Source organism: Apis mellifera, linkage group LG5 (genome assembly GCF_003254395.2).
Source record: "Apis mellifera strain DH4 linkage group LG5, Amel_HAv3.1, whole genome shotgun sequence".
Classification (NCBI taxonomy): domain Eukaryota; kingdom Metazoa; phylum Arthropoda; class Insecta; order Hymenoptera; family Apidae; genus Apis; species Apis mellifera.
The window spans coordinates 9790136-9813045 of NC_037642.1; the positions used below are offsets into that span (position 1 = coordinate 9790136).

Genomic DNA, 22910 nt, shown 5'->3' on the forward strand with positions numbered 1-22910 from the left:
ATATTTAGTTCAAAAATTTTGATTTATAATAATTTGATTGAGAAATTAAAAAATTGTATATATATAATAAATAATATTTGAAAAAAATTATTCATTTTTTAATCATAAAATTCTTTTTCTGCTGCTAAGTGAAAAATTATATTATTTCGATTTATAGCATTAAGTGACATCTGTTGTCCTCTTTTTGAACAAAATATCATGCTCAAAATTTCTCTATTTTAAGTACATTTGTCGATTGAAATGATGACGGGTGGATTGTTTCGTGTTTGTAAAACATTTACAAATTGTATAAAAAATATCAATGTAACCAATAATGGTAGTTTCCCGCAAAATATTTTCCAAAAATATTTTTTATAAAACGATTATTCATGATTATACGTTTTGCTTATATAACCTAAAAAAAATTTTTCTTTTCTTATATATAGTTTTGTTCGTTCTTGATTTGAAAAGTATTTAGATTAGATTAAATTTTTATATTGTTATACAATCGATAAATAAATTATAAATATATATCATTTTCAGCTATCTCTGGTAATTTATTGTTATTACAAAATGTATCGTTAAAAAGTACAAGAAATGCCAGTTTTTTAAATAAAAGTATGTAAATTTTGTTTTCTTTATTTGAAAAAGTATTTATTAAATTTTAAGGAAATTCTTAAATAATCTTCGATATATTGCTCGTTAGGATCGGCTTCTGAATTATGGAAATCTGTCATAAGTGTCAGTAATGCTGGCAAAAGAAGAGGAAGAGGAAGGACTGCTTCGAAAGCAAAAGATTTAAACAAAACTCAAAAAATTGGCTTTGGAAAAATACCTATAATATTTCCAGGATTTAATAGTAATATTATACTTGGTGATACGACGCTACAACAAAGGCCTTTTACGGAACAAGAAAAATTAAATTATATTCAAGAACAAGAAACAAAAAATTTGATATCAACAACGAAACGAAACAAACTTCATCCTTTACTACGAGGATGGAGTGGAGGTCAGCCAGGTGGAAGAAGACTTGGACCACCTTCTTCTGATGGTTTGTTATAAAAAATTATTTAATATATATATTTATACATATATATTTATACGTGTTAATAACAATATATGGCATTACATTTGTATCATTTCAGAGTCATTTAAAGGATTTGAAACTTGGATTTTATATTGCAATCATACATCCATTATGACAAGTAACATGGGTCGTACAAAACGTTGTCGTCTGCTTGTTATTACTGGAAATAGGAAAGGCTTAGCTGGTTTTGTAATGCTAAGTGGAAGTGAATTTAAATCAACCGTAAATGCAGCTAAGGTTAAAGCGGGTCAAAGATTAATATATGTTGAAAGACATAATGATCATACAGGTAGATAATTTTATTGTGAATATTATGTATATTATTGATTTAAAAACTTTAAATAATATAATATAATTATAAAATATATTTTTTTTTTTTAGTACTCCATGATTTTTTTTCACAATTTGGAAATACAAAAATATTTGTAGAACAAAGGCCTAAAGGTCATGGACTCCAATGTCATCGAGTTATTAGAACGTGTTGTGAAGCAGTTGGTATTACAGATTTGTTTGCTAAAATTGAAGGATCTAATAATGTTTCTTCTATTGTAAAAGCTTTCTTTATTGGTTTATTACAACAGGTATGTTAATAATTTATAATTAGTGATAAAAATTACAATTTTGATCTAAATGAATTATATGTCATAAAAATTCTACGACATAATATTATTTTCTATTATGTAAATTCTAGAAAACGTACGATCAAATAGTAAAGGAAAAAGGATTGCATTTAGTTGAAATGAGAAAGGAAAATAATTATTTTCCTACAGTTCTTGCTTCACCTACAGTAGTTCGTGATTCTTCAGAAATTTCACCAACTGAAACATTAGATTTCAAAAACTATGTAATGAACGGAAGAATTCCTTTAAGAAAAAAAGTTCGATTACCATTTTACACAAAATTGCCTTCATGGTTAATTCATTTGCGTAAACAAGAACGTCATAGAGATCAAGATAAAGTTATAATTAGATTAAGGGCCGAATATGGTGATATTTGCAGCTTTTTAACTGAGAAATATCCAGAAGCAAGACCTTCTAAGTGGAGGAAACATGACAAAAAAAAGGAAGAAACCACTTGAATGTAATATTTTTATGATAAAATAGATAATTTTATTAAAGATATAATTTTGTGTTTAATATTCAATTAATAATAATAAATCTAATTGAAAATCAAATATAAAATTTTATTTATAATTATTTAAAAATCATTATTTATTGCTGAAATAAATTTTTGTTTGCTAAAATTCTATTGCTACGCTAATATCAAGAATCTCATGTTAAAACATTCATATTATACATTAAGATACGCAATTTTAATCGCCGTCTTAAAAATACATTGTAATTTTGGAAGAAAAATGATGAATATATGTGTAATTGACATCCTATACTTTGTGAGTTTCATGCGCCAAAACGAAGTATAGACAAAAAAAGAAATAGTGAAAAAGGATATATAGAATACAAATATTAAAATCAGCGTCATCTTCAGAATATCACAAATGGGACTCATAAAGCAATGAAAAAGATAATTGAAAAAGGATAAACAGAATCAGAATTAATCGCTAGTACCATCTCTTGGATATTTTTAAAAATAATTATTTAAATAAATATCTTTGATATTCAAAAGATGGCACTAGCGATTAATTCCTATTCTATCTTATTTTGTATTTAGAGATGTTTTTAACACTCAAGAGATGGTACTAACTGTCAATTCTAACTCTATCTTTTTCTTTTTTTTATGTTTTCTATTCTTTCTTTATTTGTTTCATTTGCAATATTCTAAAGATGGCGCTCATTTCAATATTTTTATCTTATCTTTGTCTTTCTCCATCTTACATCCTCTTCTTGTCATTTGCAAGATTTATGCGCCTAAGAAATGATTTCGATATTTGATTTACTTTATCTTTTTCTTACCTATTGATTAAAAATCTTAATAAAATCTATTTAACTCGATTTTTATATGTTTTTAAATTTTAATATTTCTTAGAAATGATATTATATTTCAAGTTAAAAAAAAATAATTTTATTTTCGTATTATCATATACATCATATTTTATATATATATATATATATATATATATATATATATATATATATATATATATATATATATAAATATATATATATAAATTTATTTTTCTATTTGCTATATAATTTTAAATAAAATTTGTACAAAAAATGTACAAAAATAACAAAAATAAGAAAATTCTATATCTTATCTGTGATCAAATTCTCTTTAAAACAAAGTTAGATATGGCGTACAAATAAATATGCCGGAAACCTCGTACGGTTTCGTTTTAAGATAAAAATGAACAAAGTTTTATTAATGATTCTTTACAAAGATATTTTAAAAAGAACTTTTAAATAAAAGTGGATTGTTTAATTCTTATTTTAAAAATTCAATGTATAAAATTAGTTGTAAAATAAGTAATATCTTATCGAATATTATTTTTTCTTTACTATATATATTCAGTTGATTTTTAAGAATTTAATTTCTATACATATAACATGGCTGATCCAACAATACAAACATTCTGTTGTCATCATTCCAACAGAACCGATATGGCAATCGTAATAATGCAAGAATTCAATACAGATGTGTATAATATTGTATGTATGCTTTCTTCTTCTATAGGTATTTTAGGTGCAGTATATCAGGTAAGTAAAATTTTAATAAAATGTGATAAAATATTGATGAAGTTCTATTTATAGATATTGCCAAGAGAAACATCTAATCTTCCTCATAGATGGCAAAACTTCTCTGCATGTAGAGGAAGAGAAATCATCATATGGCTTGCAATTGCAGATCTCTTAGCGTCATTAGGTAATTATGTCTATCTTTTAACATAGATTAAAAATAAAACAAATAACTTTCTTTAATTCAATTCTAAACATTATTTAGGTGTATTTATTAGATCAGCATTGTGGGTAAATTTTAAATCTATAATGCCAATGGAAGATGATACTTCAAGTGTTGTTTTTTGTGCACTTTCATCGGTAAAATAATTATATTAAATGATTCATTATATTAATAATTTAGATTGTTTTAATCATTTTTTGTATTCATATAAAAAGTTTTTTTTTAGGCATGGACACAGTATTTTTACATGGCAACATGGATTTGGACACTTTGCTATGCCATTGATATGAAATTATTATTAGGAGATCGATCTGGACATCCTATTTGTTACCATATCTTTGCTTGGATATGTCCAGCAATTTTGACTACATTTGGTTTAACAATTTTATATGTACCAGATGCTAAGTTAGTCAATTTGATTATAAATAGATCATTATGTCTTTAGAATATTATAAAACTTTTTTTTTCAGTTGTCATAATTTAACATCATTATCCACTGCTATTTTACGTATTTTACCAAATTATTGTGCTACTTATGTGCTATTAGCTGTGGTCATGATAGTTAATCCTCTTTTATATTTTGGATCAACCCGAGATCTTCAAACTGCTGTTACATGCAGTCTAGCGCAAATAACAGGAAGAGAAAGAAAATTGGTACAAGCAATAAAGCTTAAATTTGCATTGACTAATTTTGTATATTATGTGTGTTGGTTACCAAATTTAATTAATGGAATTTTATTATGGACTTTGTGGTTTCAATTACCAATCAAAGCTATCATTATTCTTTGGTACATAATGGTATGTATACTTTTTAAAAATAATGTAATATAATTTAATTTATATCTTATTTTCAGGCTGTTACAAATCCACTTCAAGCATTTTTTAATGCTCTTGTTTACAAGAGATGGGGTAAAAGAGAAAAATTTCGACTAGAATGCTGTCAGAAATTAGGGAATTTTAATTTAAATCAGATTTCAAAAGGAGATACAAATATATTGTCAGAATCGTCGCCTTTATTAGATCCGAAATTTGGATGTCCCCCTCATACAAGTATTAATGGGTCTTCCTCATTCTAAGAACTGTGATCTCTTTTATATTAATAAAAATAATCTACTGCCTTATATCATTTTTAAAAAAATTATATTTTTAATAATTTTTTAAGCTTTGAAAAGATAACGTGCTCAATCGCTCATTTATATTTATATTAAAATCATTTAACCGGGAAAATATAAAAGAGCTTATTATTTATGTAGAAAATTATTGTATATAGAAAATTATTTTTTTTTTACATACATAAAAGATTTTTATTCTAGAGATTAATATAGTAATAAAAAGCTTTATGAAAAATTAATTTGTTGATTGTTATAAATGTTAAAAGATTTATATTTTTATTACATAAGCAGAATATGTATAATGATAAAGTATTATCATAAAAATGATAAAGTATTATCATTTTTCCAATATAATTTCAATTTTATATTTTATTATATATCATTTTTATATAGTTTTTTGTATTTAATATAAGTAAATTAAAAATTGTTAAACATTATTAAATTTTATATGAATTTATTATATAATTCAATTCAATAAATAAAAAACAATAATTTATCGATCATATTTTTTATTATAATTAACAAAAAATATTTTTTAAAAAATACATCTTAGAAAATAAAATTGCGTATAGAATTTTCAAAACAAATATTTTACATTTTTTTTTATTAACAGATTTTATTTATACAACAACCCTTTTTGTTTTAATAAAAAAATTTTATATACATCACTATTAACAAATGATCAAATTCTCGTATTTTTAAAGATTTACATAGTCATTAAAGAATAGCAAGATGGTTTTTCGAGTTGTATTTATGTATAGCACCAAACATCTATGCAAATATATGAAATATATTGTAATTAATTAGAAAATTTGTTCGTTTATATTAATCCATTAAACTTGAATATCTATTAAATATATAAAAATGTAATATTTTCATATTTTTTAAAAATGTAAATTATTATACGAGTATAAATTGCCAAAATATTATAATACATATGCGCAGATAAAATTAAGCTATTTTTAAAATTATTGTTTTTTCGCTTTTACATAGAAAGGAACTAACGTGCACCATTAATCAATCGACTAACATTTTAAGAACATTAATCCTAACATTTTTCGTATTATTTAAATCTTTTTTTTTTTTTAATACATTATTATAGCAATTGTTTATTTTTTTCATATTTTTTTTTTAAAAATAGATTGATTTTAATAAAATAATTTTCATATAATATTATTTGAATATCCAGTAATAATTCTAATTAGATAACTAATCCTATCAAATAAGACTGATCATTTATAAACATTTTTCAATTATATATAATAATAAACTAATGTTTTTTATAATTATTTAAAAATTTTATAAATAAATACTGCCAAGTAAGCTAATATCTAATATAATAAATTTAAATCTAATAAAATTCACACAATAATTATTGTTACAAAAAAATTGTTAAAAAATAATTTGTAATTCAAAATTTAATTTGTAAAAATCTACAATTTCGTTGTTATTCATCCGATTCGTCATTGTTTTTTTAATATCTAAACTAGATTTCATTCGTTGATTTTTAAAATTTCTATTGCACCTTAATCACATTTCATTATAATACATGCAAAATGCTTTTCTTTTTTTAATTTTACATCTAAATTGAAAATGAGAGAAGCATAAAATTTATCGAACTGCAAAAATTCTTGGCAGTTAAATTATTGAAGAAAATAATATGTCATATTAAGCGCAAAATAATATGTTTTGTACATTCTAATATAGTTCTTTAAAAGTACAATCGTATCTTACAAATAGAAACAAATACTTTTATAATCTCATAAATATTAAAAAGAGTTAAAGCACTTGAAAATTATTGTTTCCGTTTGTATATACATACTTCATTATTATGCTTTAAATAAACGGAAAAATTTTATATATTTATCGTTTAACATCATTTGTTTTGTTTTTTGCCTTAATCTTTTTATAATTTTTATAAAATCTAAAATTATTGAATCTTGATTATAAATTTAAAACATTATTTTTAAAGAAAATCTATTATAAATATAGAAAATACACCATTCGTAACAGTACGAAAATAATAATTAATTTTGCAATAAATTTAACATTAAATACATATAATAGACAAATAATAAATACATAAAAATTCATAAATATAAACTTATGTTTTTTATAATTATAAAATTTAATAATTTATTTTTATTTTTATTCAATTTGGCACTTTAGTGGAATTCGCGGTTCATTTTATAAAAAATTAAAAAAATCGTACAGTATTAAACAAAATATTCAGCTTAAAGTACTTAAAAATACAAAGTATATTACGCAAAAAGAAAAAAAAAATTGATATTGATATTGATATAGTGTTTGTTATCAAGATGAAAAATTTGAAGCTCCTAGAGTCAAAGAAGTGATCTCACGAATGATCATTTCAGCAATCTTCCATGCTAACTCTTCTTTGGCCTAATTATATTGATTTATATAATTTTAATTTAAAAAAAATTACAAATTGTATTAAATATTGGATATATATTATTGATAAATATGATAATTACCTTATCTTGCTCCATATTTACAAATCTTTTTACAGCACGTGTTAATCGAGATTCTAAAATTGTTTTAAACGATTATTATCATTTACATTTTATAGAAAACTAAATTTAAATAACTCACCATATTTTCTTTGAGGATCGGGCTCTATTTCAGTAATGAATCTTCCTAAATCATCAATATAACCGACGCTCAAACTATAAAATATAAAATAAATAAAATATATCTTGAAATGTTCATTGAATAAAATTATTAATTCATTTTATAATTACCTATATTTATTACGTTTCCATAAAGAATCTGGATCATAAAGTTGTCTAGTATCAATGTTCATGCTATTGGTAATATTTCTTTTGTTATTATTTAATCTATTTCCATCATTCCCTGCCTGCAGGGTATTTTGCATATTAATACTAACAGAACTGACTTCACTACTACAATCAGAACCTGCAATTTTTTTAAAATATTTTAAATGACAATTTTATTTTTATGATATTATCATTTGCACAATACAAACCTGCTCTTTTTAATCTAGGATGTAAATTTGAACATGGACTGCTTTGTATAGCACTAATCAATTCTGATAAATATTTGTAATATAACTGAGATGATAAGAAAGTAGGTAGATAATACTGAAAAAAATCTTTTGTTATCTAAAGTCAAGATCACTGAATCTTATCAATACAATTTCATAATAATATTTTATCTCATATTGAAATATTATGTTTACCTTATTCAAAAAATTATATACAATTTTACAAGGTTTATCAAAACAATCGGGTTGTGGTCCCTCTCCATCTTCGCGACAAATATTCTGCTCAACTTGGAAACGAATTTTATCGCTAAAACCAAGAGGCATCGTTGCTTGTAAACTAAAATACCTATGATATATAAAATACAATGATAACATCAATAATATTGAAATATATTATTTACTATTAATTTATTTAAAAATTTATAAAAACATCATTTAAAAAAGTACTTGTCATAAATAATTAGAGCATCAGTTTGTGCCTCCTCTGGATCTATACCATTCTTCTTTTCTAATAAATTTTGTTTATAACTTATAGCTGACATCCAGAAATCTAATAATTCACGTTTGTTTTCAACTTCCATAAATTCCATAAAGTAAAAAAATGCAGTTTCATTATACAATATATCTGCTAATTGTACATTGCCACTTGTAAGAACATCAATCTGATGTTTGCAATGAAATTCACTTCGTAAGAAGTCATTAATGTATCTAAAAAAAAAAAATATTAAATATAAATTTTAAAAATAAATATTCTAAATATTTTTAAATTCTTATACTCACTCAGTTTCTAATATTTGATATATAATCTTCTGAACAGCTGATAGGCACTGTAACATAGGCTCAATATTTTCTAAAGTAAGAACTTCTTCCATTTTTTTTTTCAAATCTTCAGGGATTTTATTTGTACCCAAAGTATCCTTAATAATATATCTTTTATGAATTCTTAATGCATCTTGTCTGATGGTCATATCTTTCCTTCTACAATCGTGATTTGATTGTCGTATGTTGCTTATTGTTTGACTAGTCTTTGGCATATCATTGCAATTTGATTTCATATTATTTATTTCAGTATTTACATGTTCATTAAATAGTAGATTCTTATTCTCAAAATTATTTATATTATTCTGTGTCATATCACACTGAAAATTTTTATTGTTGTCTATCGAATTGGCAATATTATTTGAATTTTTTATACAATTTAAACATTCAATATTTTCCATTTTTGCTTTTAATACATTAAATGAACTGCACAAACATTCTACTTCCAACCAAAACTTTATAAGTGCAATGCAGTTCTGTGTTTCCATAAATTGAATGAAATAACCTAGAGCACCTTTGTCTGCAAGTATCTGTGGAAGTGTCTTAGAAAGCTGAGAATTGAACGAGCATGTTTCTTTCGTTTTACCATTAAGAATTTCATCTTCTTGTTCCTCCTCAAGACTGTACAATGCACCTGTTGGTGTCTGAATTGATGATGAACCACTATTGAATACATCTCCAAATAATTTCCCAGAGCTTGATTTTGTGGGTGAAGTTTGTAAAGATCTGGGCCTGTCTTTTTGTCCTATAATTATCAATAAATGCTTTTTAACTCTAATAAATAATATATGATAAAAAAATACACTTGCTTTAATTTTTCAATAATCACACATATAGGAACACAAAATTTAAGAAACAAAACAGACATAAATATTTTGCATTTAGGTTAACTACGATGCAATTAAATATTCCTTTCTTAAATGAAATATCAACAAATAATCATAAATGAATAAAAAATTATTTACCAGGCTTTTTAAAAAATTGGAACATTGTTTACGTCACAACGAAACATGATAAGCGATGCAATATAATATTCAAACGTATATAATAATGTTTTAACCCTGACGCAAACCTCTTCCTATAGTAAGCGAAAATTATGCGTGGGTTCCTTTCAAACACGATATCGAGCACTGAATTAAGAAAATAACACGGTGAACTTCCCTGATTGTATAAAACAACACCTGACATTTCAATAAACTCTCATTAATGTCATCGTAATTCCATTCAGGATCTTTATATCGATATCTATGCAAGCATATTCGCGACATTTGTCGATTCGTTGTTAGAAGATTTAAAAAACGATCGTGAATCAAAACATAAAAAGACGCATCAATGACATCGAAATTGCGTAATCATCCATTTTTATTTCTACTATAATTCTAACGATGCTGCCATGTTGTTGATTCGTAGAAAGTTTATATTCATCGGTCACGATTATTCCATGCGATTTCATAATAATGAATGAAGTCAGAAAATTCGCACATATAATTATCAGTAATAAATTATTATAATAAACTGTAGTTTAACTATGTTGTTCATAATTTAACTAATATATTATTCACATATTTTTGTTTTTTTTCAAGATATGAAAATAATTTTGACAAAAACAATGTTATATGATTGATATAAAGTCATATCATCCGCTATTAGACGATCTTTACCTTTTTGCTATTCTTTATCCGTCTGTATCGTTCCCGTGTTAAATTTCGAGGAACGTTTAATGTTTTAATATTTAAATCAGAATTATTTTACATCGATTCTCGTACGTGCTCGCGTTCCGTGTATATCGGTACACGATGAGGCCAATGTCCGGCCACTGTGCTCGAGGCTCTCATGACCGTTCAACGACAAAGAATACCGGTTTCTTGATGTACTGACCACTATATCAAGGTAGAGCATCGGTATAACGTCGACTTTTCAGACGGACCTTGGTCAGTCTGAATTCTGTCGACGATCCTCGTACATTTTTCCATAGTTTTGTGGCCTATCGAAGCAAATCAGTCCACTTTATCATGTATCCGCGTTACGACTTTCTCTTCGTGTTCGTTTATCATGTTGTGACTGGCCTGTCCTTACCGGCAACGACTTATGATCAACGACAAACCGGTGATCTGAACGTGCAGGTTCATTTGAAGGATGTACAAGTGTTGGCATTATTGGACTCAGAGATGCTTGATGATTACACGGTAAAATAACGACTAAATTCATCGCAATATGTGAAGATATTATATACCTTGATATCACTAGATAACGCGATAACGAGAACTATTAGTATTGTTAATTTTTATCTTTATTAATGGTATAATAAATATATTTCTCTGTATATAGAATATATATATATATATATGTATATAGTATATGATTGTATATAGAGATATACTTTAATAATTATATTACTTATAATTAAAAGATAAAGATGTAAAGGATAAAATATCCCGATAATATTTTCATTTTTAAAATGTGAATATATCTATTATTTTCTAATTATAAATTCTAATTAAAAATTAATTGTAAAAAAATTATTTATTAGCCGATTAAAAAAATACAAGAAATTAAAATAAATCATTAATATTATTATATTAATTTATATTATATTAAAGAATATCATTAAGAAAAATTTAAATAGATTAAATAATTAACGCAATCCTGAATTACAGGAATACGATTATTTCTACGATTACGCCGATTTCACGATTAAACCAATGAAACCCAATGTTACAACTACTACCGAACCATCAACTTCAGAAATTATAGAACAACTTAATTTTTCCAACGTTACAACATCACAAAATTTAACATTTCCAATTAATGAATCAAATACAAATATTAATGTAGAGAATACAGAAATTTTGTCTTTAGTCGATGATGAAAAAATAAATGAAACCTTAAGTATTTCATTGAATAAAATATCAAAGAATTCGACTACTAATGAGGATAATATATTAAAGATAAAAGTTAATGATAAAATTGAAAATTTATTCGAAGATGTAGAAAAAAATCGAACAGAGCAAAATAATTGGGGATTATCCCATAGTATGGAAGATTCATCCAAAATATTCTCTAGGAAACGTTGTAGATCAGGATATTCACCAGATGGAAATGGTCGTTGTCGTCGACTTAATAAACGAAGATTGTCATTAATTCCGTGAGTAATTTAACAGAGAAAAAAAATATCAAAATGTATATCTCATTCGATAAGAATAATCGATAGAATAACAAAACTAATCAGTGAAATAATAAATTAAAATTCAAATTGCATATAATTGCAATAGAATTTATTGAGATGGAAATTATTATTTTTTTCTTATTATAGATTGGCATTGAGATTAGTACCAAAATTTTTGGACGACACAGCACGCAATGCAAGGAATTTTGTGCAAAAAGAGGATAATCAAATGCACTCAAACCAAGTTATGTCATGAATATTCGATATCAGTGTGCGATTGTATTAAGTTCTCTCATGTTCCTCGTCGACTTATGTTAAGTTATGTATTCTCGTGTCGTTCACATCGCTTCATCCTGCATTTATATTCATCAAGTTACTGTATATAATATAATAAGCAATTATATGTATTTTTTTTATACTACTATAATATTATAAAATTATCATTTTAAATCATTAATTTATTATTAATAATAATAATTTTATTTTAATTTCAAATAAAATATTAAATAAATTTTAATAAAATAATTTTAATAAAATTCTTTTAAAAAGAATATCTTTTTTATTGTATGTTCAATCATTTAAAGAACAAGAAGATTTTTATTAAAAGAATTAAAAAAAAAGAAAAAAGACTTCAGTCGAAGATAACACATATTGAAATAAAGATACGATCTTGGAATTCTTTCTCCTTCTATTTTCTCCAATGTTCCAAAAATATCGATCAATTATGTAATGATTCATTCTTGAATAACATTTTTTATATTTTTTATACTATAATTATTTTCTTCAAAATTTTTAAATTGTATATAAATATTTTTAAAATAATTTTTTGTAATAATTAAATAAGTTGTTATTTTTTGCATAAAAAGAAAAGAAATTATTGTTATTAATGTTTTAAAAATAATATTTTTATTCTTAGTTAAATGAATTAAAATTTCGAATATTATTTTTGAAGTAAAAAAAAATTTTAAAAATTCATGATAACATTGAAATTCATAAAAAAAAATTTAATCTAAAATTATCTATTTAAAAGAATTTTAAAACATATCGTGTTTGAGAAAGATACATAATAGCCAGTATAATAAATTGTCGTGAGAACCGTTTGATTTTTTTCTTTGACCTATGAAGGATAAAATCATGGACGACGCTACATACGAGCAATACGTATATGTCATAAACAGTCATAGAGTCATAGTGGATGGCAGCAGCTACTTAATCATCTAAGTCGATTACCAGACATACAAGGCGTTTCTTACCCTCTCCCAACAGTGATACTCCCTCGATCTATATACAAGTTGCTGGCGATCCAAAGCTGCCAAGGAAGCGGACGAATCTCTCGCACAGTCGAGGATCAGACTTCGTTCAGCTCGGCCGATTTGAACGATCGCTTCCAGAGGACAATCCGACAAAATGCTATTGCATGTTACATACCTTATCTTGCTATCAGGTAAAGCTACTATTGTTGGGCTTTCTTAAAAAATATATATAGATTTCTTTTCAACATTTAATTTTTATTTTTAATGTAACTGCTTCTCTTATTTCCTTAAACAAGTTATTACATTTATATGTCTTTTTTAGAAATTTATATTCTTTTTTTTTTATATTTACATGTAAAAAGCACATATATATAAATGCATATATCTGAAAAAGCATATTTAAATTATATTGACTAAATAAATTATATTTATTCATTTATTCATAAAATATAAATATTTCATATTTATATTTTATTGTTATTAATAATTTTATAACTTTGCAGGCATTCTACCTAGATCATTTTTGCAAATAAATGCGGCTCCAGCGACTTATGATCAGCGACAGAATGGTGATTTCAATGTGGACGCCAAATTTGACAATTTTTTGATAGTCGTTGCTACTTCCGGTAATGGTCTCTTCTTCAGGAATCTGGCATCACAAATGCTAGAGATGAACGAGCTAATTCCGCAGTACAGTAAGCAACAACAGATCAGCGAGAAACCATCTGAAACGTTAGTTTATGAGACAGAAAATGCAGATGGCGGGAGGGAGCCTTACCACGTCGAGATCGTTCATATAGAAAAGGAAGCGGATAAAGGTAAACATCCTGTTGAATCGCCCGATGCTAAAAGTAGCGAAAAAATTGAATTGTTAAAAGGTACTAAAAATTCTGAAACGATGCCGCAAGATACAACTAATTCAGAAATACTTATTGATAGCAAAAGGGCAATAAAAAAGACTAAACAAATTTCGAATGATACATCAGAACTACATCTGATTATTGATAGTTCGATGAAAGAAAACAAAAGATCCGCAAACGCTAGAAATTTACAAGTGGAAAATTTCGATCGTTCTGATGACTTACCGGTTAAAGAAGAGATATCAAAGGCAACTAAACCAGGTATATCGTTGAAAAAACAATTATCTAAGGAGGAAGAGGAGGATATACCTTCGATATCTGAAGAGAGGAATGAACTGGAGAATAAGCGTCAGGAGCTGGTGTTACTGGGAGGTGGTATTGAGAATTGTGGACCTGGAAGATATAGAGATAAATTTGGTATCTGTCAGAACGATAAGAATTATAAAGAAATTTACTCCATATAGAAAAAAGTAACATAAATTTTATCCAAGGATACCTACGTATACAATAATTGTGATATTCGCATACTGTATTCACAGATAAAAAAGGTCGTGCACTTAGATACATGAATTATTAATAGTTTAATAGTTAAATAGTTAAGATTGTAAGAAATACAAAAATACATATATATATATATATAAAAGAAATCATATTTAAAATTTTAATGCAAATTTTAATCTTTTAATCGAATCAGATATATATTTTGAAGTATATTTTATATTTTTTACATTTATATTATTTATACTAGAATCATAAATTTTTGTATCATGTTCAAGAAGAAATAAATTATATATATATAAACCAAAAAATGCTATCTTTCAATCCTTGTCATAATGCCAAATTTTTTCCCCAAAATAAAATTCTCTTGTATAATATTGATACATTGAATAATAAAAATTTATCTTTGTCTAAATAGATAAAATCGAATTTACCTATATACTTATCTTAATCGTATTTGAATTTGATCAACGATTTTCAATAAAATAATATAATAATAATAATAATAATAAAATAAGCTTTCATCATCAGAAGGCTCCATTCAAGGTGAACCAGGAAGACAATCCGCAAAGTTCGAGTATGGCGGAAATGTAAGAGCAAGGGCAAGGTTACGGTAATAAGCGGCGGCTGAGACAGAGGAACGGGGAAATGAACTCGGTGGGGCCATACGAGGCCATTGCCCTTTACAAATCGGTCTTGTGTGTGTGTGTGCGTGTGTTTATATATGCACATATATATAGATAGATGCTCGTGTGCACAGACACATACCTTCAGTATATTTCACGAAAGAGTATGTATAAGTTCGAGAGCGAATCGGCTATTAATGATTTGTATTTTTTTTTTTTTTCACCAATCAAAGTTTCTTGTCTTGAGTAAAATTAATATCTTCTATTGAATAGATTTACACCTAAAAAAGAATAACAAATTCTATAAAAGTTAGATGAAAATATATAAATTTATATATACAAGTTCTCTATAAATATATAAATTATCAATTATTTTCAATATTCTTTCTATTTAATAAATATAGTTTCATATATAATATTATATATTGATATTTATTATATCTTTACCATGTAATTTTTACTTTTTTATCTATATCTATATCTTTGTATAATAATATATCTTTGTATAATAATTGACTAAAATGTTGATCAAAATGCAGCATTCAAATCATTCAAAATAAAGATGAAAAGAATAAGTGATATGTAACATATTGTAAATATAAGTGTATAATATATGTAATCATAAAATAAAACAGAATAAGATATCAATGTCATCCAAGTAAAAAAATCAATTCTATCCAAGATTATGTTCTACCTGACTATGTATGCAACAAAACGTACACAAGGGCCCACAGGTTCTTGAACTTGCCTGACGATCTGTTTCCATGCCAGGTGGGGACCGGGGATCGCCGGTCGGCAGGAGACGTCGTCACACCTCGCTCATCCTCCGCGTCGTCAAGACGTTCATTGCTCACGCTACCACGCCACGGGCATCGTTTCTCTTCTTAATCAAAAAATTAACCACAACGTCCTTTTCACATTCTCGATTGTTTCTCGATCGATCGTTTGTCGGGTATCAGGCTCAAATTTGGAACGAAATATTTAAAAAAATCTAAACTTGATATTTCGTGTTATTATATTCTACAATTCAACCATTAAAAAGGAGTTTCTCAACGACGTATACGCGCGTACATACAATATCATCGATATTTGCGATTATTAAATCGATGCTATCGATGCTATCGATCAACATGCGAATCTTCAAAACGGTGTTGCTACTCGCCGCGTTCTGTTCCAACAGAGTTGCGCAGTGTTTACCGATTGCGAACGAAACATCGATTGTGGAATCATCGAATCCGACAACATCGACTCCCTTCAATTCTACAATCGATCATTACGATCAGCGACAAAACGGATCCGAGAATTATCGTGTTCACGTGGATGGCGTGATGCTCGTCATTGCTCCTGTTGAGACACTCCTTCTGGCAGGTGCTGCCGACAATAATAAACCTAGTTTACCGGCAATTGATTCTTCAAAACCACCATCCAGTAAACCGGAAATCAATCTTAAACTGTCACCAATGTCCAAGTCAACACAAAGGTATTTTCAAGTTTAACTTGAAACCGGTATAACCAATATTAATTTTATTTTATAAATAGGATTATTTTTTTTTCTTTAATAATAATATATATAGTTATTATGTTTTTTTAAAATTAAATAATATTATTATTGATTTCTTGTGTACAACAGATTGTAAATGTATTTTATCTATTATTATTATTATTTTTTTTTATTAAATTTATCAAATTAAATTTGATATCTTTATTTTAGGACTGGCTTACGCTTGGCGAATTTATTGGTTCCTCTGTTGCGTCGTATTCGCCATGAATGAAGAATTCAAACTTTTTTTATACAAAACACAAAATATTTACGTAAAGCTTAATTGCTCCATTATCATTTTTGTTTAATCATATAGTGTTCCTTTATCTCATCCCTATCATCATCATTTTTCATCTTCCTCGTAAAAATGATGATTATTTTAGTTATTCTATTTTAAAATGGTATATTTATTTTTAATCTTGCTTGTAATTAATTAGCAAACTTTAAAAAAAGAAAAAAAAGAATTAAAAAAAATGTTAAATTAAAATTAGCTTACACGAAAAATATTTCACTATATTTAATATTGCACGAGATTTACAGAATGGTTCAAGGTTTCTTTTTTTGTAACCTTTACACTACCTTTTGAATAAAATTAACACTCGAGCCTTTCACGAACAATTGTATACTCAAGTAAATATACAATATATAATATACAATTTTTATCGAAACGAAATTTATTTGATTAAAAATTAAAATACATTATTTATGAGTTCCTTTTTGGTATATAATCACAATATTTTGTATAAAAAATGCTTAGGACTATGATTCTCAGAATATATATCATCTGGGTGGAATCATTTATTTCGTTTAAAAAAAAAAAAAAAAAAAAAAAGAAGAAGAAAGAAAGATACGAAAAAAAATCACTTTCACACAAACTTTACAGATTGCGATACACAGTAAATAACCTGTAGTATTGAAGGAAAGAAAGGAAAGAAAATCTATATATAAAAAAAAAATCTTTTGAGTTTGAATCAGAGTAAAATAGAGTAAGTTGCACAATATCCACTTACATACATATATGTATATACAATGTTTTCAAAAACTTAGTCGACGGATACTTATGGAAGCGTGTACAAGAATATGTTTTTCAAATATATCTCACCATTAAAATAGAAAGCAGCTCTGGGAATAAGATGTATGTTTCTCTTTTTGAATTCGTTTTTCATTTCATTTTTGGGAATAATTTTTCATTGGGATAAATATCGATTTGTTTATTTTCATTTTCATTTTCATTTTTTTTTTTTTTTATTAAAGATGTTTCATTAAAGATTAACGAAAGATATTCCCGAATAAGTTTGTAATTACGTTTAAGATAGCAAGGATATTTAAATATCGACAAATGATGAATCAACCAATTATGAATAATATAATATTTCATTTTATTTGAATGATTCATATTCATCAATATTTAATTAAAATGACCGCAAATCCTCGCTATGTAATATAAAACTAATGTACCCTGTTGTTATTTCACGTTTTAGAAGATTAAACATTGTCCGTACTTTTATTACCAATATTCCAACGAAAAAGTGAATTAAGCAATAAACGGAGGTACATTACAATATATCCGCATTCCTTTCTATACATGGATTAATACTCTTAAAAAAAGATTTGTTATTAATAACATATATAAACGTGAATATTGAAAATGGAATTCGGTGGGCATGAAAAAGGAAATTCATTTATCAATGCAATTAATTATTCTTAAGGAATTCCTTTATATATATATATATATATATTCTTCTTATCGCGTTTAATATTAATGTGAGATAGTTGACTATTATAAAATGAATGATAATGACTCCAAGGGCAATATTTAAATTATTATATCTTTGTGAAAGCCTAAGTTATACGTTAAAATATCGAATCATGAATTATTAACTACGTAATCCAATTTTGAAATTATGAGGAGAAATTTATTTTGTTATGTACACATATTATAAGTCTTTCAACGTTAAAATATACTAAAGCAATACGCATGAATATCTTTCGTAATATGACGGCACGAAGAAAGCTGTACATGACTTCGACACACGCAAAATGCCTATTATTTATGATCTACGATATCATCTAATCACTTTAACACGATCGTCGAAAAAAACAGTTAATATGAATATACTATCTCGAGCATCAATTCTTTCAGAGACTCGATTCTTTCAGATGATACGCATTAGAGCGATTTTCGACGTAGCTCTCTTATCTTGGCATCAACAACGAATGATTATGAAACCAGATAGAATCAATAATAAGATTTACATCGTCAAAGATAAAAGAGATGATAACAACAAAAGGAGAAGAAAAAAGAAAAAAAAAATAAAAAATAAAAAGGAAATGTGTTTAGGAAGATGGTTGAGCGGCTATGTTCGCGTTGAGATCTTCACAATTTGTAGCTCCTCCAGGACCACTATTATTACCAACTGCGGGCTCGTCAAATTTTAATTCCTCCTTACCCGCCTACAGAGGAATTATTCCATTTGACATCTTTTTTAAAAAGTCAATCGCTGATTAAACAAGTCTTAAAAACGGCACCAGAAACATTTCATAGATATGTATCGGTTACATCACCAGCTATTACCTCTTTGATCAGCAAACGACAGTTTTCCATCACGCTACGTCTCCTGTCCGAACTGTTGCTCAGAATTTCGTCCGATTGATGCAAGTTGTCCACAATTTTACGCAATTCTTCCAACTCCGTCACGGTCACTTCCAATTTCGTTTCCAACTCAGACCTGCAAATCGCTACATGTATTGCACATTGCTTTACACACATTGATTTGTTGTAAAAAAAAAAAAAAAAAGAAGATATAAAATTACTTCTCTTCTTTCAGCTCCTGTATGCATGTATCATTATCGAGCTGTATTATTCGCAATACTTTTAGTAATTTCGTAACAAGATTATCTACATCAATAACTTGATCAACAAGACTAACAGCCGGACAATAATCCGAAGCTAACGGACCATCATTCGTACCGGTATCAGATTCGCTGATAGAATCGCAATCATCATCTTCCTCATTTTCAACCTATATAGAAAATTATGCGAATTATATAATGATTGTTTTTTTTTCTCGTTTGACAAAAATATTTTTACATTGTTGTGTTACCTTACGACGATGCAAAATTGCCTGTGTGAGATTCGTAAGACTTGAACACTCCTCATTGGTACGCGTCTTTTTGAGATTACCTTCGTCCACGGTTTCCGGAAAGCTTAAAGCTCTGCGAAGGGAATCGCTACTCGACACCATGTTGTGCGAGTACGTATCGGGTAAGGGAACATCCTCTAACACGCTTTCCATCATCAGGCATGGCTCGGTTTCAAAATCGAGCAAATCAGACGATGATTCCATACTTAGTTCTAAATGATCGATAATGGAAAGAAACGTTTTTATAACGGAAAGAAGATTTTCTCGAATTTGATCGAATGATTTTTCTCTATTCGTTCATAAATTCAGTGATATATACCTTTATATATTTGTTTGGCTGATTCTAAAGAAGATTTTTTATCAGTGTTTTTCGTTGCAAAAGGATGCGTCGCCGCATTCCGGATCGCTCCAATCACTGCGGAAACGAAAGATCCACTCTTTGGACTTGGTGTACACTCTTTCAGGCTGTGCTTAGAGCTAACTGGACTCGATTCGACACTACTGTTGCTTCTGCTATATGCTTCATTGTGATATATCACGTCCTACAAATGGAGACGATATTTAAATATCATTAAAGAATCAATTAAAAAATATATGATTAAAAAATAATGGAATATTACTTCAAGATCTTTTACTGAGATACTGTACGATGTTATCAATTGGTCTACTAATCCTTCTAGCCTAGTTCCAAGACCGGAAAGCGCAACCGCAGCTCCGGAAACGGCAGCTCCCTGTGTGAGTAAAAGTTCCCTGCTTCGTCGTTCGACTGCATTTAATTTCATGCTCATAGATAAATTTTCTTGTCTACGAATGTATAAAAAAAAATACAAATTATTATTTAAAGAAAATTTTCAAGATTAATTCTTTTTTTAATATTTACCTTCGTTGTTCGCTAATTCGTACTAAATGCTTACATTCTTCGGTTTGCCTTTCTAATTCTAATTCGCGTTTCGTTAATAGTTCTTCTTTTTTTGCAAGCTGTAAAATTAGAAAAAAAAGTTTTTACCATCGTCAATCTTTCCATTTATCAATAAATAAGAAATACCTCTGTTTCAGCCTCTTTTAGAGCATCCGCCAAAGTGGCTTTTTCTTCTTGTAGAAAATCTTGCATCTCAGCCGATTCTGCCTCCAATTCTTGTTGTTGTTGTAGCAACGCTTTCTGAGCAGCCAAACTTTTCTCCAAATCCTTTACAAATCAACAATTACAATATATATAAAAAATTTAAGGAGAGTACAAAAATGAAAAATATAACTTACCCTACTCAACATACGGCACAAAGATTGTAAATCAGCTATCTCCAACTGTTGATTTGCTACAACTTGTCCAGACGATTGCAAATGACACTCCAACTCCAAGAAACTGTCACTCCCTTCTAAAATCAACCCAAAATTATTCCCTCAAAAAAAAAAAAAAAAAAAAGAAAGGAAACGACTCAAAGGAAAATATGAAATTAAATAACCACCTGCATGCTCTGATTGCGGAGTTCCAAGCATCGCCAATACTCGTTGCGCATTTCTATCTAATTCTTGGCGCGCGAACGCGTGATCCGCCTGTTCCTCTTTGAGAAGACGGTTCACCTCGACAATTTCAGCCTTCAGCTTCTCGTTCTCCTCTTTCCGTTGCGTCGCCTCTTCGTTTAATCGTTTCAAGTCAGTCTGCATCGCTTGCATGTCCTCCCACGTGCCCTCCGTCTGGCATCCTTCGTGCAACCTCTCGACCACTTCCGGCCCGGTGACAACACCCGGCACTCCGGACAAAGCATTCTCGATGTCGTGACCGGTCAGACCAGTTTGCACGCTCGTTTCATGATAAATACGCGTCTTCTCGGCAATCTTGTGCCTCGGATAGGGTGGCAGACTTTTGTGCGCCGAATTCTCTTTCGCGTTGTTACCCTTCTTCTCAACCTGCCTGTTTAAACTCGCGTCTCTGCTTCCGGATCTGCTTCTAATCGTTTTGTCCCCCTTCTCGCCGACCTTCGCGATGCTCATCTTATTCCTGTTCCTTCTGGGCAACGTGGCATACGCGTCCAGAGCTTTGTTATCCGCGCTTATCGCGCTCATCTTGTCCGATCTAGACGAAGGTTTCGCGGTTTCCACCTGTGCGCGTCCGGCGTACGACACCCTGGCGGTGGACAGAGGCTTTCTAACCTCTTCGGACGGCGTCGAGCTAGGTGTGCGAGCGCCACGCGTGCTGGACCCACCCCTGGATCTGCAGCTGCCACTCTGACCTCGGCCACGCTGCGCCAGATCCTTGTTGATCTCTGTGGTGAGCATAGACGGCAGTGAATCAGGAATAGGTCTCGTCCTCGTTCGCGGCAGCATTTGGGTCGCACCTGAACGGAATGTCGTTGACACTCGACTGTTACTTGCCGTGTTATCATTATTTCCTTCTCTGATTCCCGATTTCTCCCTGGACCGGGCTCTGTCCCTCGCCACGGGCCCTTGCGCTTTGCTCAGAATATTCCTCGGCGTAGCGGTACGCGGCTTGGAGCGTGGGGTAGCGGCCGAAATCAACGGTGCCGGCTTTACCCTCGTCCCTTTCTGACTCTCCGCCGCGGCTCCCTTCTTTTTGCTCGCGGTAGAAGCGGGTATCGTTCTCTTTACGTTGGTTCGGTTCGCACGGGCGGAAACGCTACCCGCTATGGAGGAACTTTCGCTGCCGCCCTCGCTGGTACCCTCTCCACCGGTGGTCAACCTGACATCGTCGGGTAAAGTTGCGCATGGGTCCTCGTACACGGAGCAACAGCTGACTAGACTGGAATCGCAGGACGCCTCGTCAAGGCCGCCGCAACTACTCGCGTAATCGATGCTGTTTCGACTTCGTACCTGAAATTAATAACCGTTCGTTAATCGAACCCTGACGATTATTCATTATTTTGGTATTAATTGTCTTAATCAAAAGATTCTTATTAGAATTTCTTTCCACTATGTGGAAAAATTTAGCGA

The 22910-nt window shown here is 28.7% G+C and overlaps 7 protein-coding genes and 1 long non-coding RNA gene across 18 annotated transcripts in view; 5 read left to right on the top strand and 3 right to left on the bottom strand.

The window, feature by feature from the left end:
• The first annotated feature begins 159 nt into the window (after nt 1-159).
• On the top strand, nt 160-2190 carry LOC411103 (putative 28S ribosomal protein S5, mitochondrial). 2 transcript variants are annotated; one of them, XM_394577.7, is made up of 6 exons: nt 160-316; nt 523-597; nt 686-1030; nt 1125-1355; nt 1448-1647; nt 1758-2190. In XM_394577.7, the coding sequence occupies exons 1-6, from the start codon at nt 241-243 to the stop codon at nt 2142-2144; spliced, it is 1314 nt and encodes a 437-aa protein (XP_394577.3). In that variant the 5' UTR covers nt 160-240; the 3' UTR covers nt 2145-2190. The 2 variants fall into 2 exon arrangements, with proteins under 2 accessions (XP_394577.3, XP_006567897.1); XM_006567834.2 differs by having other exon boundaries at nt 227-449.
• A 1086-nt stretch (nt 2191-3276) lies between these two features.
• On the top strand, nt 3277-5060 carry LOC411102 (G-protein coupled receptor 143). 2 transcript variants are annotated; one of them, XM_026440903.1, is made up of 6 exons: nt 3277-3720; nt 3775-3886; nt 3965-4059; nt 4149-4327; nt 4393-4576; nt 4777-5060. In XM_026440903.1, the coding sequence occupies exons 1-6, from the start codon at nt 3571-3573 to the stop codon at nt 4996-4998; spliced, it is 942 nt and encodes a 313-aa protein (XP_026296688.1). In that variant the 5' UTR covers nt 3277-3570; the 3' UTR covers nt 4999-5060. The 2 variants fall into 2 exon arrangements, with proteins under 2 accessions (XP_026296688.1, XP_026296687.1); XM_026440902.1 differs by having other exon boundaries at nt 3285-3720; nt 4393-4720.
• A 2061-nt stretch (nt 5061-7121) lies between these two features.
• Nucleotides 7122-10815, bottom strand: LOC726682 (A-kinase anchor protein 10, mitochondrial). 2 transcript variants are annotated; one of them, XM_001122405.5, is made up of 9 exons: nt 9844-9868; nt 8840-9623; nt 8507-8767; nt 8255-8405; nt 8042-8156; nt 7797-7971; nt 7648-7721; nt 7530-7582; nt 7122-7437 (listed from the first exon to the last, which is right to left on the bottom strand). In XM_001122405.5, exons 1-9 carry the CDS (start codon nt 9866-9868, stop codon nt 7348-7350), a joined length of 1728 nt encoding a protein of 575 aa, XP_001122405.2. In that variant the 3' UTR covers nt 7122-7347. The 2 variants fall into 2 exon arrangements, with proteins under 2 accessions (XP_001122405.2, XP_006567896.1); XM_006567833.3 differs by lacking the exon at nt 9844-9868 and adding an exon at nt 10540-10815 and having other exon boundaries at nt 7205-7437.
• LOC100578123 lies at nt 10735-12472 on the top strand. The gene is made up of 3 exons (XM_003251063.4): nt 10735-11064; nt 11536-12023; nt 12192-12472. The coding sequence occupies exons 1-3, from the start codon at nt 10891-10893 to the stop codon at nt 12298-12300; spliced, it is 771 nt and encodes a 256-aa protein (XP_003251111.1). The 5' UTR covers nt 10735-10890; the 3' UTR covers nt 12301-12472.
• Nucleotides 12473-13210: 738 nt separating this feature from the next.
• LOC100578085 lies at nt 13211-14631 on the top strand. Its single transcript, XM_003251062.4, has 2 exons — nt 13211-13488; nt 13801-14631. The coding sequence occupies exons 1-2, from the start codon at nt 13452-13454 to the stop codon at nt 14619-14621; spliced, it is 858 nt and encodes a 285-aa protein (XP_003251110.1). The 5' UTR covers nt 13211-13451; the 3' UTR covers nt 14622-14631.
• A 791-nt stretch (nt 14632-15422) lies between these two features.
• On the bottom strand, nt 15423-16089 carry LOC107964414. Its single transcript, XR_003304686.1, has 2 exons — nt 16002-16089; nt 15423-15562 (listed from the first exon to the last, which is right to left on the bottom strand). It is a non-coding gene; the product is annotated as an uncharacterized LOC107964414 (long non-coding RNA).
• Nucleotides 16090-16095: 6 nt separating this feature from the next.
• LOC100578193 lies at nt 16096-17375 on the top strand. The gene is made up of 2 exons (XM_003251065.4): nt 16096-16761; nt 16993-17375. Exons 1-2 carry the CDS (start codon nt 16388-16390, stop codon nt 17051-17053), a joined length of 435 nt encoding a protein of 144 aa, XP_003251113.1. The 5' UTR covers nt 16096-16387; the 3' UTR covers nt 17054-17375.
• Nucleotides 17376-17632: 257 nt separating this feature from the next.
• LOC408839 overlaps nt 17633-22910 on the bottom strand; it is a 30624-nt gene continuing 25346 nt past the window's right edge. For 5 of the 8 annotated variants that reach the window (XM_392370.6, XM_006567829.3, XM_006567827.3 and 2 more), the window contains exons 3-12: nt 21428-22790; nt 21222-21337; nt 21010-21150; nt 20845-20942; nt 20585-20768; nt 20284-20506; nt 19926-20176; nt 19636-19844; nt 19397-19550; nt 17633-19275 (exon numbers count right to left, since the gene is read on the bottom strand). In XM_392370.6, the coding sequence (XP_392370.3) occupies nt 19159-19275; nt 19397-19550; nt 19636-19844; nt 19926-20176; nt 20284-20506; nt 20585-20768; nt 20845-20942; nt 21010-21150; nt 21222-21337; nt 21428-22790 (2856 nt within the window). In that variant the 3' untranslated portion in view covers nt 17633-19158. Of the gene's footprint in view, nt 19561-19635; nt 19845-19925; nt 20177-20283; nt 20507-20584; nt 20769-20844; nt 20943-21009; nt 21151-21221; nt 21338-21427; nt 22791-22910 lie in introns of all 8 variants that reach the window. The other 3 variants (XM_026440777.1, XM_026440778.1, XM_026440779.1) reach the window with 3 other exon arrangements.